Here is an 18484-nt window from a genome sequence, read left to right as displayed (position 1 = left end):
ATCTGTGGCGGTCCAGTGGCTGAGACTCTGAACTCCCAGTGCAGGGGTGAGGCCTGGGTTCGATCCCTGGTCAGGCAACTAGATCCCACACGCAGCATTTAAGATTTCACGTGCTACAACTAAGACCCAGCATGGGCCAAATAAGTAAGTATTTAAAAAGAGGAAGAAGAATTCTGCTCCTACCTGAATGAAGCCCCTCTTCTGAGCTCCTGGGTCCTAATGACCCAATATCTTGCCTGTGTCTCTTGGCGCCCCCTGCTCCCCTACCCACAAGACACCTTGGTGTCTTCAACTTCTTGCTTTTACAGTTCCCCATCACCCCATTAACCATTTCTTCATGCTAAGTTATCTTTGTACAAATAACTGGTGTAAGTTCTGCTTTCCTGGCTGGACCTGGACTGGTAGTAGCAAGAGTGGTCCCAGGAGATGGACCCTCAAAGACAGGATGCAGTCTGACCAGTCCACATCCTCACGCCTGACTGAGGTGTCCACAGGGCGTGGAATAGAGGCAGGGGTGTGTGGGCTCAGACTAGCTTGCAGGAGCCAATGGTGCACTCCTCTTTTAATTCTGTGTTCAGCAATGACCTCCAGGTCACTTAAAATTACTCATGGGGTGAGTGTTCGCACCACAGAAATCTGCAAAAACTATAGCTCAGAGTTACTTTTACCCCAGAGAGTCAGTTTAGCATTGAGCACGGGTTACAAGTAATCTCCAAGTATATGCAGTGGCTCCTACTACTTGCCTTCGCATCTGCCTCTGAGGGTGACGTAGCACCCACAACCACAAGGACCCGGGAGAATCCTGTGGCCACTGCCCTGATGTCGCAATGATGATCCCGGGACTGTGGGGTAGTAGCTGTGTCTGAGTTCCCTGGAGCTATTATGGAAAGAAAATGACAAGCTCTCTAAACATTCAGTTAAGTCCCAGTGGGAAAGCCAGAGGGATTCCATGGAGCCCTAAAATAATCCTTTCTTTCGTGCAGCTATAGGTTTTTGACCTTGCTGAAAACCATACCCCAAATTGGTTCTTCCCAGGTGGCACAAGTGTTAAAGAACCTTCCTGCCAATGCAGGAGATATAAGAGGCTCATGTTTGATCCGTGGGTTGGGAAGATCCCGTGGAGGAAGGCATGGCAACCCACTCCAGTATTCTTGGCTGGAGAATCCCATGGACAGAGGAGCCTGGCGGGCTACAGTACATGGGGTCGCAAAGAGTTGAACACAATTGAAGTGACTTAGCATGCACACTTACCCCAAACTTAATTGGTCAGGTTGCAGAATTACAACATAAAGAGAATCCATTGATTTTCCAGAATCTCGAGACGTCCATTCAGATGATTATCTGGCTGAGAGATGACCAGAAGCACAGATGTACACTGACCCGTCGGTAGTGGGCGGCTAGGAACAGATACAGCAGAATTGAATTTCGTGAGAAGGAAGTGTGGGAAGGGTTATGGGGGTGCCCCCTGGGATGGGCACAATGTGAAGGTGTTCACAGTGTCCCTTGTGAATGCCCACCTAGGCATCAGTGACTCAGTAATAGTCCAGTGGACAGGGTGACTCATTCTGGGCCCCTCAGCCATTGCTTACATGCTGAGTTTATTTTAAAGTGCCCTTGGAGGCAGGTGTAGAAGCTCTGCATGGGCCCAATAACACAGACTTACCCCCATCAAGATGACCTGGCCACTGCCTAAAGTGACAGCAGTGGAGACCAACACCAAAACCCCTCAGTGGGGTGGGGCGTGGCTGGAGCCAGTGTTAGAGACCTGCCTGTGTGATCCTTTGTTGTATAAAGGAACTGAGCAACCAGGGAAGCCCAAATAGAACGTAGAGGCTTAAAAAAATAACTGAAATGAAAAACTCCTGGAATAGGTTTATCTGCAGCCTCAGGGACAATTACAGACTGAAAGATCTGAAGACATACCCACAATATGGGATACAGAGATGAGAGATGAAGCCCTGACAGAGAGGCAAGGAGAGAGGGAGAATGGTGTGAGAAGGTCTAATGAATGGGTTTTATCTGTAACTCACTACAGTTTTATGTAGGCAATAGCACCCCACTCCAGTACTCTTGCCTGGAAAATCCCATGGACAGAGGAGCCTGGTGGGCTGCAATCTGTGGGGTTGCAAAGAGTCGGACACGACTGAGCAACTTCACTTTCACTTTTCACTTTCATGCATTGGAGAAGGAAATGGCAACCCACTCCAGTGTTCTTGCCTGGAGAATCCCAGGGACAGGGGAGCCTGGTGGGCTGCCGTCTATGGGGTCACACAGAGTTGGACACGACTGAAGTGACTTAGCAGCAGTAGCATGTTAATGAACACAATGAAACAAAATTTTCATGAAAATATATAATACACTCTGATATTTTCTGTTCATTTTCTGTTCATTTTCTCTCTCAGTGCTGGTAACAACCTACTAAATTGATTTTATAAGTCACCTTTGGGAAACAACCTACAGCTTGAAAAATCTAGTTTGAATAAACTACTAGTCAGATATCTAGGAGAAAAGAGTGAGAGGATGGAGCTAAGGTAACATTTAAAAGAGATAACTATTAGGACTTCTCTGATGATCCAGTGGCTAAGACTGCATGGGAGCAGGGGACCTGGGTTTGATCCCTGGTCAGGGAACTAGATTCCACATGTGTGCTGTAACTAAGCCCCAATGCAGCCAAATAAATAATTTTTTTTTTTTTTAAATAAAGAGAGGGTGTTATTTATTGGGTATGGAGTTGCAATATGAAGGAGTTCTGGAGATGGATAGTGGTCATGGTTGCACAACAGTGTAAGTGTATTCAATATTATTGAACTATACACTTAAAATGATTAAGATGGTAAATCATATGTGTATTTTACAACAATTTTTAAAAATTTCAAAATGCTGAGAATTTTCCAGAATGATGAAAGATTCCAGTCAACAAATTCAGAAACTCTTGAGTATTCAAACAGTATAAATGCTACAGACTGAGCATTTGTATCCTCCCCAAAATTCATATGCCAAAATCCAATTCCTGAATGACAGTATTAGGAGATGGGGTCTTTGGGAGTGATAAGGTCATGTGTGGGGAAACCTCATGAATAGGATTAGTGCCCTTATAAAAATGACTCCAGAGAGCAAGAAAACAGCTGACTATGAACCAGAAAGTGGGCTCTCGCCTGGCATAGAATGTGCTGGTGCTTCAGTCTTGAAATTTCAGGTCCCAGAATTGTGAGAAATAAATGTTGTTATCTAAGCCATCTAGTCTATATGGTATTTTGCTAAAGCAGCTTGAATGAGCTAAGACAAATAAATTAGAAGATACATTGCGATAAAACTGCAGAACCCCAGGACAATGGGAAGAAACAGAACTTTTCTGAAGGACTTATGAGGAGATTGTCATCTGAAACCTCAGCAGTAACAATGGGAGCTGGAAGTCAGTGGTGGCATCCTACAGCTCTGAGAGAAAACCATTGTCCCTCTAGTAAACCAGCCAAAATATCTTGCAAGAACAGGAGAAAAATAAAGTCAATTTTAGAAGAACAAAATCCAACAGCATTTGCTCCAACAAACTTACTGAAACAGAATTTAAAGATTCAGGCATGAGGAAAGTGATCCTGATTGTAAATTCTGAGATGCAGGAAGAAAAGATGAGCAAAGAACTGTGTGGTTGAGTCTAAATTAATATTGACTGTATAAAATAACTTAGTAATGGCTCACAGGGTGAAAAAGGAAAAGATTAAACTTAAAATATAGTATAATTAAGGCATATAATTTAGAGGATGGGCTATTAAAAGTACACTTAAGTCCTTTTATTTTCAGGGAGCAAAGTAAAGAGTAATCACTGAAACAAAATAGAGTATATAAGAGGAAGAAAAGTGGAATGAGAAAAAAATCAGCTCTAAAAATGCAAAAAGGAAAGGAAAAAGAAAAAAACAAATGTGACCAACAGAAGGCACAAAATAAGATGGTAGAAATATAGCCATATATATCATCAATATAATAAGTATAAATGGACCAAATGCTGTAGTTAAAAGACAAAGATTATCTTTAAAAAAACACATTTTTTTAAAATTACGAAAAATTTCAAATTGGGAAGTCGAAGAACAGTACAAAGAATACCTATATGTCTGTCATGTAGAGTCAATGTTAGCTATTTGCTATTTTCATTTATATATGACAAGGAAAATATTAATAACACATATTTCAGGTAGTACACACTACATAATGAAGTAAAGTTTAAATGTCAATAATGAGATAATGAGGTAGAGTGTTCACTTTAAAACCAAATGGATATAGGTTCTCAGTAATTTTTAAAAGTGTATTTGTTTGTGTGGGTGGTTATTTATTCAAAGGCTGTCTCATCTATCGCCTCTAGTGAGAAGTAGGAACCAGGTCAATTTTTCTGATCATTGTATTTCTAAATATTTGTTGCATTTAGCAGTACAGGATTCAGCACAGTGCTTGTTACATAGTAAACATTTAAAGTAGGGTAGCTTTTCTTTATTATAATTGATGCTGTTGTTATGTGAAGCGTTCAGCAGAGTGGCACAAAATAAGCAAGCAATAATTGGTAGCTTACTAAATTTATATTTATTGCTTACCACATATCACCGTGTCTAACACACATCATTCACTCACAAACATCATGTTTATAAGAATAAATCGTACTTTCATTATTATTCAAAATCTCTAAGTGCCTGGCACATTAGCAAGGAGAAGTGGAAGTTCATTTTTATTAATTATTGACTAAAGCACTTAACACAAAGTCTGCCTCCCATGCGCCCTGCCTAAATAAATAATCTTCAGGATGATGGTCCTCAATTCTGGGTGTCCCGTACCCTCCCCTCCCCGGGACTTGAGCGACGCCCCGCCCCCTGCCTCCCGGCAGCCCCGCCCCACGGCCACCGCCGCGCCTGCGCACTGCTCGGCAGGGGCTCGCGCGCTCTGCTCCCCGCCGTCCCCGAGCGCGCGCCGGGTTAAGGCGGCCGGCCTGCTGCGTGTGTGCGTGCGTGCGTCGGCGCGTCCGTGCGTGCGTGCGTGTCGTACGCTCGCTGGGCACCGCGGCCTCACCCTCGCCCTCCGCCCCTGCGCCTGCACCGCGTAGGCCGTCCCCCCCCCCCGCGCGCAACCCATAGGCGACCCCCGCCCGCGCCCCGGCAGGCCCCCCCTTTCCAAATTTAAAGGGGGCGCAGCATTCACGCGTCCCGCCCCAGGTGACCTCTTAGGGGTCTCCTTGCCCGAGCTGCCCCGCCGCCGAGGAACATGGCGAAGGTGGAGCAGGTCCTGAGCCTCGAGCCGCAGCACGAGCTCAAATTCCGAGGTAAGCCCGGAGGCCCGCCATCTTCGGCCGCGGGCCGGGCCCGCCGCCCCGCGCTCTCTCCCGCGCTCCGGAGGGCCCGGCGGCGCGGCGGTGACGTCGGCCCCCCGGCCGCGGCCCCCGCCCCGCCCCCGTCCGACGGCGAGTCCGCCTGCGCCCCTTCCCCGGCCCCGAGGGTCGGGTGCGGGAGTCCAGGGCCTGCTCCTCCACAGCCTCCCGCGCCTCGCCCTCCAGACACTCGCACAGTTACCGCTGTGACCCTTCCTGTCCAGTCTGTGGCCTCCGCCCAGAGTGTGGGCCCCGGCGACCGCCTGTCCCCGGAAGGCTCAGGTCCTAGGTCAGAGGTCGCCTCCCCGGGAGGCCCGCGCCGACCCGCCACCCCGCCCGGGACACCTGCGGCCGCCCCTGTAGCATCACTCCTGGCAGCTCGGCAACTTAGCCCTGCGTGCGAGGACCACTTTACACACTTGTGTACTGTGTCTGCTCCACATTGGGAGGGAAGCTCCATGAGGACAGGACCTGGTCACGTCTCCGCTTTATCCCCCGCACACCTTAGGGCCCTGATAAGAACCTGTGGAGTAAGTGAATGATAGGAACCTCCTCAGAAGTTCCAACGAGACGGGACCCAACTTTCCTTCTCCTGCCTTTCTTGTGCCTGTGGCTCACACCTGTGCAGCCGTGGGAGGGGCGGTGGGGGAGAGTTGTCAGATCCTCCCCCTCCCCACCCAGAAGAGCCTGGAACTGGAGTCCGAGGAAGCCCAGGGGGCCACCTATATGTTTGTGGCGAGCCCAAGCCCCTTGTAATGTGTGCGTTCATCTTTAGTTATTATTCCCTACTTTGTCCACCAAAGTACAGTGCTAGGGGACAAGAAGGTCTTCACCTGATTTGACCATTCCTTCTTTCCAAATGTACTGAGTGGCTGTGTAGCAGACATTTGATTGGCACTTGAGAGGGGTGAATGGACAAGACAGACAAGACCCTTGCTTTCTTAAAGATTAGCTTCTAGTGAAGGTTGGCAAGCCAGTACTCCAGAGTATTTCAGGAGGGACTAACACAGGCTGGCATGATGCAAGCATGGTTTCCCTTGAACGGCCAGGTCACTGCAGTGTCACCAACACTTGGCCCAGCGTAGCTCCTCAGTAGATGTTTGTGGCATTGCGATGCCTGCTGGCTACACACACCCCACTTCAAGGCAGGAGGTAGTGTGAGTAATTTACCCAGAGTCACCCAGTTGGCAAATGGCACATTGGAACCCAGATTCCAGAGCTCACGCTCTTTTAACAGTTACGCTTTCTCGATCCCTGGGCATTCTTCCACTGTGGTGGCTGTCATTTTGCCTCCCAGGTTAACAATCTCAGGTTGTCACATTTGGAAGTGATTCCAAATGTATAAACAGTGGAAGGTTTTCCAGTTCAAACAAACACAGACCACAAAACCGTGACGTGGATTATAATTTCATGGCAGTACTTTAAGGTCAGGCCTTCTAGTGGAGCCAGGCTGAGAGAGGAATCTGGTAACTCAAGTGAATGTGGAAGGTGATGGTTTCAACTTGAGTTGTCTGAAATTCTCTACCCTGGAAGCCTGGCTTAACTCCTCCCGGAAGTTGGCACGTCCATTCTTTGAGTCCACAGGCATTTACCCATTGCCTGCTCCATGTGACAGGTGACAGGAGAAGACGAGTCACATCACATAGATGCCCCCATTCTCCCTCAGGCCCCCACCCCAGAACTTAGTTCTTGGAAAGAGAGTTGACAACACAATCAGCCAGAACAGTGCCGTGATACAAGGAATCCAGATTGCTCCAAGATCAGCACCCGAAGAAGGTGTCATTTGACCTGAGTTCAAAGGTCAGATGGAAGTGGGTGACAGGGAGAAAGGAGTGAGGAGTGTGTCAGTTGGAGGAAATTGCAGGTACCGAGGCACAAAGGCTGAGACTACTGGGCTCCTTTGGGATGCCATTAGTATATCTGAATGACTAGGGCACAGAGCCTTTGTTGGAGTCACGAGGCGCTGGCTGGTTGACAAGAGTCCTGTCTTCCAAGGCCTTTGTGAACAGACACAGCCTGTGTCCAAATGCAGATTGTGTTGTGTCTCCTCAGCTAGTTCTCCCTGATTAACCCCACCTCTGCCTGCAGCCCTAACCCCACTCTTGAACATACACTCTCCTCAGTTCTTGTCCCAGTTCTTTCACTTAGTGATGTTTGAGCTTAGGCTGGCCACTTTGCTCGCCAAAACCTGGGATTACTCTCTTCTCCATGGGAGTGGTGCTCATATCTACCTTGCTTCCTGTAGAAAGTTTGGTTGAGATTATGGCTGTTCAGCTGCTTCGTAAATGTGCAGTATTGTACAGAGATTGGTTGTATTTTACACAACTGGTTTCATCATTTCAGTTTCTTTACCTGAACGGTGTGGCAAAGAGGAGTCATCTCTCAGCCTAGGGTTGGCCAGAGTAATGATGGCCAAAGTTGCTGGATATGTTTGCTGGGGAAGTGATCCAGGAAAGTCCTGGTATCAGATTGTTGAGGGCTGTTGGCTTGTGACTTCAGAAGAGGCATATGCAGTCTTCAATAAACCACTTTCATGATTTGTTTGTGGGTTTGTTTTAAACTGAGCACTAAAATCATGAAATGAGGTTCAATACCCTGTTTTGCTGTATAGAGAGCATTCATTTCAGGATGAGAACTGGCTCATTTAACTAGTATCTTCCAGATTACTTGGAATGATGATTCTGACTTCGGACAGTTCACGTAGATGAATCAGACTTGTAAGCTAACTTTACATAAGAAGATATAATTTAAATGTCTGTCATCTAGAGGAAAAAAATTAATCATCTTTTAAGTGTAGCCTAAGATGGTATACGGTTGTATATGTTGGATTATTTTTCATCTTGGACATTTTGTGTGATTATGTTGAAGTTAAGAATGTTACAGAAGAAAAGAGGACACAGCCTTACAGGACCTTGTTCAGTCTTAAAGAAAGTGCTGAGCTGCTTTGTGGTTAAGTGTCAGAAGGAGAAGGCCTCCTGGCCTCCCAAAAGAAGCGCGATGCTGTGATACTCGGCATGGTGGAATAGTAGGATCTCTTTGGATTGGAGTCACCCTTCTGAAAGAGTTAAAGGCTTTTAAAACCTGAGAAAAGTGTGCTTTGCATTGTTACTCTTTTCTGTTGTTCTTCCTTCAAGGCCAAATCCTTTACTTTCTCTCTCTGAGGTTCCAGTTGTTGCCCAACTCAGTGAGAGTTTTATGAGAGAGTCAACTTTTAGGGTATTTCGTATCTCTTTTCTTTCTCCTCTCCCTCCCCTTCCATTGATTCCATCCACAGTTAAGTAGTATGCTGTATATTTTCTCGGTCATTGCCCAGGACTCTTCCTCTTTCTTCACACCCTAGCGTCCTCCTCCATCTCATGACACTGTCACGTGAGAATGGTCTGTTAACTGTCCTCAGGAGCTGGTTAGTTAAGGTTTAAATCCACAGTGGACCCATTTACCTTTGCTTGATTCTGCGACTGAACCAGTGACCTTCAGGAAACCTCAGGTAGTCCTGTTGTTGGTCAGTATGTATCCACTGGATTGTTGTGGTTGATTACCACTTTGTGGAGGAAAGGGGAGCTTGGGTCAATGGGTTAGGGACCTCTCTTTGTCTGAGGAAAGTGCTTAGAATCTTTAGTTCACCCTATTTAGTTAACTTGTAGCTGAAGATTGTTTAGGAAGCTAAAAAATAGAAAACCTTGTGGATATAGTCTGTTCTATGCAGTAATTATCTTTCAGATGCTAATTACAGCATTAATTCTTTAGTTTTAGCATAGCCCTGATTTCCTTAACATTTCATGATCACATAGAGCAGACTGTGTTTTACAGCACAACAAAATGTCAGCAGTGTGCTTAAGATTCTTTATGGTTGTGGTTTAAATCCATCCTGAATAGATTATGTTCATTTATTTAATTATTAACCAGCTTGCTCATCAGAAGCAAGTGGCATTAAACTTACCAACCTTTAGTCAAACTTAAGTCTTCATAGATTGTGTTATTAACTCCTAAATTTTTGTTTCTGGGAGAAAAATGTGAATTAGACGTTAACTTATTTTTACTCACTTATTCTTTTCTTTACAGTTAACTCCTTGAGGAAAAAATGGATAGTTGTTGGCTGTGTGCTTGTATTTGGAAAATGGTGATAGTTCCTTGTTGTGTGTGCTTGCAGTGTGAACACGGTTATCTTGATAATTACCTGGTAGGTCTGCATGCAGGTGTGGATTTGTTAAAATAATTAGTCTGAATTGATGCTTATTAAAGAAATGAACTCTTAAACATTATTAACACTATCTTTTATTTATTAAAATTATATAGCATCTTTCCTTCCAGTGCTGAAGGCAAAATATGAGAACTTTGACCCAGCAATATTACCACCAAGTAGCTGAAAATTAGGGGAGGAATCAGGGGAATAAACTATATTGGTTATGCTCACACATGGCCCTTAGGCTTAATTTTTAGAACCTGAAACTTGAGTTTTTACATAAGGAATTATTTCCGAGACTGCTTCGTAGATCTCCCATTTGTATTTGAAGAATTTGCCATCTGAAAGATGACCATGATTTGAAACAAATGAGCACAGCTTTCAGCACAAGAAAGACAAACAAAAAGAGTGCTGAGTTCCATTAGTCAAGACAAGGTTGCCATCGAATGTTTAGTGAAATAGAAGCCTTCTGCACAGTTATTTTGCACTGGGATTGTTTTAAAAACAAAGTTGTGTTATGGTTTGTGGGCTTGTGCCCTCATTTTCTGTCATTTTAGGCTCCTCTCAGCATAGCATATCCAGGATTGCTTTGGCCCTTGCCTGCCGGATGGGCTCATTCTTTGAAGTTTTTACCTGACAGACTTAGGCTGTTGGCTTTCCAAAAACATGAGTTGTTTAAAGAGCTTCATTATGCAAGCAAAATTACTGAACTCAACAGTCAATTTAAGATTATTTTTTAAAATGCCAGTGTGTCAAAATAGTATCTCTAGAATATCTGTTTTTCAAAATGTTAAACTGTTGTTTTAACAAAAACTGTTGATGTCTAGAAACAATGCCTTAATGTGCTTTTGGATCCCCCCTCTCCCCCTGGCCCCCCTGCCCCTGGCGTGGGGGAAAAAAAAAATCCTTGAAAAAATGGCATCATCCCATGGGAAAAAATCTTGTAGTGCTTTCTTTTAATAATATTTTAGCATTGATGGCACAAAACTCTAAAGGTATAGAAATACTTTCCTAGAGGTTTCCTTCATCCTTTCAGAGGGGTTATTATTACTTTCTGACAAGTAGGTTAGCATTTATTTTCATCTGTCAAGTATTGTCTTCAGTCAGGCTTCTTCTGGTTGTGTGTGTGTGTGTGTGTGTGCGTGCCTGCGCGTTTGTGTGCAGGCCCATGTGGCCACACCTTCACACAGATAACTGATGTGCTTGAATTAGTATACAGTTGGCATTTCAATGAGGTCCTTCAGCCTTAACCTGTCTGGGAGGGGCTTGAAAAATATATGTTTTGGAGGAGAGTGAGGTTGAGGCTGCTGTGTGTTTTGGATTGTGCTTTTTGTGTGTGTGTTAGTCGCTCAGTCGTTTCTGACTCTTTGTCCGATCCCATGGACTGTAGCCCACCAGGCTCCTCCTGTCCAAGGAGTTCTCCAGGCAAGAATACTGCAGTGGGTAGCAATTCCCTTCTCCAGGGGAACTTCCTCACTCAGGGTTCGAAACCAGGTCTCCTGCATTGCAGGCAGATTCTTTGCCATCTGAACCGCTTTAAGACAGTATAATGGCCCCGTGGGCCATTTATCTAGGTTTGAATTGCTTATAACCTTTAGGAACCAAGTTCCTTGGGCTGTCTTTAAAAGATGCTCAGAGAGTGGAGAGGAGCAGAAAACTGGCTGAGCTCAGAACAGAGGGCATATTTGTAAGGGGCTAAGTGCTAGACTAACACCACCACTTCCCTGCAGTTACTTGGGTCCGAAATTTAAAGCAATGGCCGTAGTGATGCTTCCATCCGTTATGCAATATGAGAGGAAAGGGAAGGGAAGAATGAATGTTTCTAGAAGAGAAATGGTTGATTTCCAGAAGGTGGTCCACAAAGCCTGGGGACAATGGTAGAGGCTTTAGGTTCTTTATCTTGTTGTTTAATCTGTAGCACAGTTCTGTGATATGAGTTACTCAGTGGTCAGGAGGCCTGCCCCTGGATGGGGCCACTGGGTAAAAAGTGGTGCAGGGATTTAGCCCAGGTGTGTATCAGCAAAGCCCATTTCTTTCACATCATCTCTGGAAGGAACTTGTGAACAGGGTCGGGGGAGGAAGGCAGAGAATTTTTAACCATTACGGATGTCTTAGTAGCTGTCAGGATAATTTCTTAAGAATATTAGTTAATTAAGAGTTACTATTTGTGGAATTTTTAGAAGGGATTTCTTTCTTCTTTTAAAAAGTCCATACAGATGACTCCAAAGCATTCTTTGATTTACCTTGTGAATTTTCTTTTTTTCTTTTTTGTAACAGAAACCATTGGTGTTTAATGATTCTGTATGTTTAGAACACACTAACTTTCAAGTAATCTGCAAATCTGCTCTGGAGTCTTTGGAAGATAGGGTGAAACTTGTGTGAGGTAGAGATATCACAGGTTTTTGCAGATCTGTAAAGTGGGAATTTAGAGTTCAAAAGGGTGTTTATTAGGAATAGGAATGTCACTGGAGGGGGAGGTGGCAACCCACTCTGGTATTCTTGCTTGGGAAATCCCATGGATAAAGGAGCCTGGCAGGCTGCAGTCCACAGAGTTGCAAAAGAGTCGGACACAACTTAATGACTAAACAACATAAAAGATTTATGTTTTACTATAATATAATAATATATGTGATATTATGCACATAATAAAAAAAGATAAGAATGTCTGAAATGTGACCTTCATCGGTGCTACCGCAAAGCTTACAGGTGGGGCTGAGATGACTAGCGATTTCTCAAACGCTGTAAGAGACTGACTCACAGTGAATATTAGAAGGTGCTCTTCCATTCTGTAGGGGGTATGCTTTGGGAAGTCTTCCTTCCCTGAATGATGACAGCCACTCGTAGGAATCATGAGATGTGCAGGGGTATGGTGATTGTGTGCATAGTAGACGATTGTCCAGTTGGAAATGTTTGGAGTTTCTTCTTTTTCCACAGCTCAGGCTTTGAGGTGTTCCTCACTGACAGAGGAGCCCCTCTTGTCAGATGGAATATAACGTGGTTGTGATTCGGGACTGGTCTGGTTGCCACATCCCAAAAGCTTCCTGTGGGCCAGGCCCTGGGGTGGGGGCTGGAGTGGAGTCCTGGCCCTAAAATGTCCAGGCTCCTGTAAGTAAATGCTCAGTTATTCTTAAAACAGGACTAGGAAGTAAGATAGTTACAATTCTCAGGTTCGTAACCTGAATTAGACGTGGATTTGAACCAAGATCTGTCTGACTGCAGAGCCCCTGTTTATCATTCCATTGACTGTGTTGCTCCTCTTAAAAAGTGAGTGGGAGTGTGGCTCAGGAGGAAGGCCCAGGACTTTGGTATTTATTACCTTGCTAGGAAGATGAAAGGAGGACTGGAAATAGGACCCGGGGAATGGAGAAAGAGCGCTGAAAGACAAATGAAATATAAAAATGAAGGAAAAAATGCTTAATTGTCAGTGTAATCTGGTAATGGCTTCCTTGTCACTGCTTCCATGAAGCAGACTCCAGTGTTGTTCTGGAGTGTTGGAGTGACTGATTAAAAAAAAGTAATTGTACTAATTCTGTTTCCCCTAAGAACTTTTCATCCTAACTCAGTAACTTCTGATTATGTCATTTTTATACTAATGTTGAAAATTACGTGCTGATATTATCACATACCTTCCCTTCTTCCTCACTCCTCACATGCCCTCTTGCCTCAGTGCTTGTCATCACAAACAATGCAGGCTGATTGGGTACTGTTTTGCCTTTTAGTCACATTTCACTCAACATTTATAGTATAATGGGGAAAGGGGAAGGAAAGGAAGGGTACCTAGGTCAGTTTTCTGTGCTTCTCCACTCTCTGAGCACTCTCCAGCCTTTAGAGTCCTAAATGTTCCAAGCCCCATCACCAGCACTTCAGATCTAGGAAAACAGCCAGGATTATCATCCTCTGCGTTTCAGAGATGAGAGGAACTGGACTGGCACTTGGCGGAATGCAGAACTTGCTTGTGTGCTTGTATTACAAAGGGCATCTTGTGCTCCTGCCCCCGCTGTCACTCCCCAGCCAGCTTTGATTCCCTCTCCTGTTGGATGAGGAAGCTTGACCCCAAGGCCGCTTGGAGTTCCTTCCAGCTCCAGTCTTGAGAACATGCTATTAAAATTTGTTTTAGTTGAAGAAGAAAGATGGAAAGCCCCCTGAGGGCAGAAACTGGGGTTTGTATTTCTCTTAGTACCGACCAGTGCTTTGCACTAGTGGGGTGTCAGATCTTTAATTAATGAGCCGTCTTGTTCCTGTTGAAAAGCTCACTGTACTCTAGTAACTTTTCCTGAGTATTCTTGGATATTCTTATCCAGCTCCAGTGTTTTCTGCATCACCTCAAACTGTACAACCCGGGTACCCTGTGCATGTTTATGGCATCTGCTCCTTGTGCTTTATTTATGATGGCTTTGTCTTCCATGCTGTAGACTGCAGGCCCCTATAGGTTTTGTTTCTGCAGTTTTCCCCGGTGGTAACTATAGGATATGTTCTTGTCTTCTGCTATTTAATAGTAACCCCAAAGAAGGGATATAGCCCTGGACTAGGTCATCTTTTCAGTGTTTGGCTTGACCATTTGAAATGGACGCATACATAAAGAATAAAAAGAAGGATTTGCTGAAAAACCAAAGGTTTGTCCTTGTGGAGGCTTATTTGAATTCTCATTTTCTTGGTTGAATTGATTTGTTGGCATATTAATGTATCTTGATGGACTGCTCTGAAAATCCAAATTCGTGCTTTTTGACCTTTTAAAAGTCAGACACTGCTTTACTAATTGAACGAAGCAAAGTCCTGAATCACTCCTTGGAGAGTCCAGTCATTCAGAACTTCTCATGGAGTTTTGGGCGCAGGGGGGTGACAGTTTACAGTGCCTGCCTGGTTAACCTCTCGTCTTGCCCAGAGAATGACAGAAGTGGAAAAGATGGGAGAGGTCATCTGGAGCAGTCCAGAGAAAACTCAGTCAGTTTACCTGGGTCTCTTTATTTTATTCTTTAAAAAAAAAATTTTTTTTTAATGAATTATGCCTTCAGTGCCCTTCATAACAAGACTATTTTATTTTATTTTTTTTCTTTTACGTGCCTAACTCTAGGCATACATGCCCAACTTTGGCAATTAGTCCTCTTCAGTAAACATCTGAATATTTCCCTGTCCACTTTCAGACAGGAGTTAACTGTGTTCTCAGGTGGGCTTGCTCTCCTCGCTCCTTCCTTCCAGGAGGAGCGTATGTGCTAGCAAGCTTTACTCCTGAGTCGTCACCTGGGCACTTCACTGCCTCGTTACTACATCTGTTATTTTATTTTATTATTTACCTCACATGTACAGTACTCTTTGGAGCATTTGGCCTCTGTGATGGCGCGGGACTCGACGCTCTTCCCTTCACCTCCTCACGCACCACCTTTCGGCTTTCTCCCCCTCCTCTGGCCGTTTCCGCCTGCTCCTTAAGGAGCCCTGAGGATGGTGCTGAGGGGCGCAGGTTTTCCAGCCCCGGCTCTTGTTCCTCTTCTCCTCTCAGCGCCCCACCCAGTCGCCCTGTCTCTTCCGCCAGTTCCCTTGGCTTCTTCCAGCGTTTAGAGTGATCCTAGGGCTGACCCAAGCTCAGATGTGGGCTGCAGGTACTTTACGTGCCACACGCCCCAAAATGTCTTCTTCCCCACTCCCTTTTCCTTTTTCCTTTGGACCTCCTTTTCTGACACGTACCTCCCTGAGTGGTATCCACATGCACACAGTCGAGCAGCTCCCTCTGAACCCGGCATTCAGGTCTGTCCTGTCCTTCTTGTCCCCTCCGTGATGCCTCCTTTCCGTGGATGACTGTAATTGTTTCTTACCTGGTCTTCCCGTCCCAGTCCTTAGGCTTGTCTCCATACTGATGGCACTTTCAGATGGGCCAATCTTAGCTTCTCTCTTGCTTTCTTAAAAATCTTAAATTTTTGTACGCCCATTGCCAAAAGAATAAAATTTGCATTCTCTAACAACGCCTGGGAAATCGTTTGTGCCCTTGATCTCCCCGGCGCCACCTGCCTCGTGCCTGCGCTCTGGCCTTTGCTTCCTCCAGTCCCAGAGCTCCTGCGTTCACCTCTCTGCCTGTCCCACTGCTCCCTCCTCCACGTCTTTGCGGTCGTTTTCCTGACACTGTCCACATACACCATGCCTGTGCCCCTGCACAGTCAGCTGTGTTTGGTTACTTGCTTTCCTTCCCCACTAACCAGCAATGCCTTTGCCCTCTTGGACGGTTTTCTTTACCCCTGATCCCAGTGCTCAGCGTGATGCACGGCGCTTGGCACGTTCCAGGGAGTCAATGTCCAGGTCTGAGAGTGTCGAGAAGGGTAAAGAGGGGAAAAAAAAAAGACAGCTTTCTGTGGAAAGGGATGGTGGAACCCATCAACAAGGCTGCTGTGTGCAGCTGACATTCAGTATTAAGATATTCTACCTAGGGTTGGTCACTTCTTTCTCTTCTACAAACGTATGTTCCCACCATCCTCCCCTCCTGTTTCAGAGACTCAGCACCACCTCTCACGCAGTGTGCATCTCTCCATCCCTTTTTCATCCCTGTGGTGTCTCGCTCCATTAGTCAGCCTCCTCCTGGTGCCTCAGATTTCTGTTCTGCTTGATGCTTTCCCAGTGCCTACAAACATGCTTAAGTTTCTCCTTCCTGAAAAGAAACTACCTTCCTCCAGATCTTCCCCCGCTTAAGCAAATGCCCAGTCTTATATCACAACTAAATTTTTGGAAGCAGTGAATTTCAGTGAGTGGTTTACATCTAGTTTCCTTTCAGTTCTCATACCTTATGTTCCACTGAAGCCCTTCTCAATTCACCCATTTTCTCTTTGTGACTTTCACCTTTGACTTTTTTGGTGAACTCCCTAGCCTTTGATCATGGTTACTGGATGTTGACATTTCCCAAGCTTCTGTTCTCCATCTTCTCCATTTAAGCACTCTTTGTATGTTATCTCATTCACAGTCCTTTCAACTCTCACCGCTACACAGAAAACTTCCAAGTCTGTATCTCCAAGCATATCTTGGTCTCGAGGCTTTCTGCCTGCTGGACATTCCTGCCTGTTGGTTGTCATGAAAGTACATCAGGACTCGCTGTATTCCACACTGCGTTCCTGACTTACACTCTCAAATGTGCCTTCCCTGTCTTGGGACTGGCCCCTGAACCCACGCGGGTAAGCCAGGAATCCTAAACCCGTCTTCCACTGCCCCCTCTTCCCATCCCACTCGCATCTTGTCAGTCACTGTCTTCAGCAGTGTCTCCTGTACCCCTTTGCTTCCGCTTCTCCCCACTGCCATATCCTGAGTGCAGGATTATTGCCCCATGTGCCCCGTCTGGCTCTAATATACCCTCTCCTTCCCTGACCCTTCAGGCCACCCTGCGTACACTTGATAGAGTTATTTTTCTAAACTTGAAAACATTTTTTGGCTCCCTCAACCCTACAGGTTAGCAGAATTCTTAGGCCAGCATCACAGGCTTTCAAATTGGGCCATGCTTTTTTTTATTTTTAAAACAGTCTCAGCTTTTATTCTCCATTTTAAACACCTGAAATGTTCAAACACTCAGACACACACAGACTTGTGTGAGTACGTCTCCTCTTACATCTGGGTTCCCCCGGAGGCTGGCAGAGGCAGTGGATACTGTTTAGAGCCCGTGAAGAGAAGAGAAAGCCCGTTTTCCTTCATCGTACCTGCCTTCCTAGAGTCACTTTTAATTTTCTTCCTTTCATTTTCTCTTGTAGAGCTCACTGCCAGACTTGTATAGGTATGAGGTTTTATAGCTTATTTTTAAACTATAAGGTGTTAAAAAGCATAGCAGATGTGATCGCCCCTCGCCCCATTTCTCCTTTCACTCCCTCCGCTCAGACCCCTCCTGCTGTAGCCACGTGGCCTCCTTTTCCAAGGCCCCCTTGTGCTTTGATCACCCCACACCGTGCTCACACCAACACTTTTCCTTCAACTCAGAAAGTGTGTTCCTTCATCTTTTCAAACTCTGGGATTTACCCTCAGTGTTCAGCTCCCCGCCCCCGCACCCTCCTGTGTTTATACAACACTTTACATGTTAACTTCCACATGGTGTTCTGTGCAGTGAGAGGTCGAGTACCACACAGCAGTTGAGAGTGTGAATTCTTGGGCCAGACTGCCTGGATGTGACTGCTGGATCTACCACCTGAAAATCTAGGATAAAATATTCAATGTCTCCATGCCTCAAATTCTTCACTTCTGGGTATGTTGGAAGGATTAAGTGAGTTGATGCACATAAAGTGCTTAGAATAGACCTGTTAAGTGTTAACTAACGTCACTATCGTTTGATAATTTTGTTTTCAAGATAGATCATTCCAGAGCCTCAGTCCCAGAGATTCTTGTTCTTTAGTTCTGGCTGGGTCCTGGGACGGCTGTCCAAGTGTATTGACCCTGTCTCTTCAGGGTTCTGGGCAGGAGAGCAGTGTCGTCTCTGAGCTTGAGGGCCTAGCACAGTACCTGGACTGTGCCGTCATCAGTTACTCATTGAATGCCTGCACTGTGCTGAATGTTGTTCTGGATGCTTGAGAGACTGAGATGAAAGAACTGACAAGACCTTTGCCTTATGGAGCTCATCTTCTAGTGGGGGAGATGGGCACTAGATAAGAGAAGGGGAAATATGTAGACTATGCTTTGAGATAATGGTAGGTGCTAAATGGGGTTGAGAGGATGGTGGATGAAGTTTAAAGGGGTTTGGAAGTGGGTTCTGTTATAAAGAGGGCAATCGGAGAAGGCCAAGTTTCTGAGAAGGCAATACAGTATTGGAACTGAGACCTGTGTAAAATGAGTGCAAGCTGTGCACACATTTTGGGGGAAGAACATTCAAGAGAGAGGAAAGGACAAATGCAAGGCCCTAGGTGGCGATAAGCTTGGTGTGTTCAAGGAGCAGCAGAGACATTATGCCTGCAGAGGAGCGGTGGGCTCAGAGAGGAAGGTGGCACCTTCCCGGTAGACAGGCCATG

At 45.4% G+C, this 18484-nt stretch overlaps 1 protein-coding gene across 1 annotated transcript in view; it reads left to right on the top strand.

The window, feature by feature from the left end:
• Positions 1-5037: 5037 nt before the first annotated feature.
• The window catches only part of VAPB (VAMP associated protein B and C), a 52923-nt gene continuing 39476 nt past the window's right edge, over positions 5038-18484 (top strand). The window contains exon 1 of the mRNA XM_019972131.2: positions 5038-5299. Coding sequence (XP_019827690.1) covers positions 5242-5299 — 58 coding nt within the window. The 5' untranslated portion in view covers positions 5038-5241. The remainder of the gene's footprint in view (positions 5300-18484) is intronic.

Source organism: Bos indicus, chromosome 13, assembly GCF_029378745.1.
Source record: "Bos indicus isolate NIAB-ARS_2022 breed Sahiwal x Tharparkar chromosome 13, NIAB-ARS_B.indTharparkar_mat_pri_1.0, whole genome shotgun sequence".
Classification (NCBI taxonomy): Eukaryota; Metazoa; Chordata; class Mammalia; order Artiodactyla; family Bovidae; genus Bos; species Bos indicus.
Note: the sequence above shows the minus strand (reverse complement) of the source record. Positions and strands in the feature narration are given on the sequence as shown.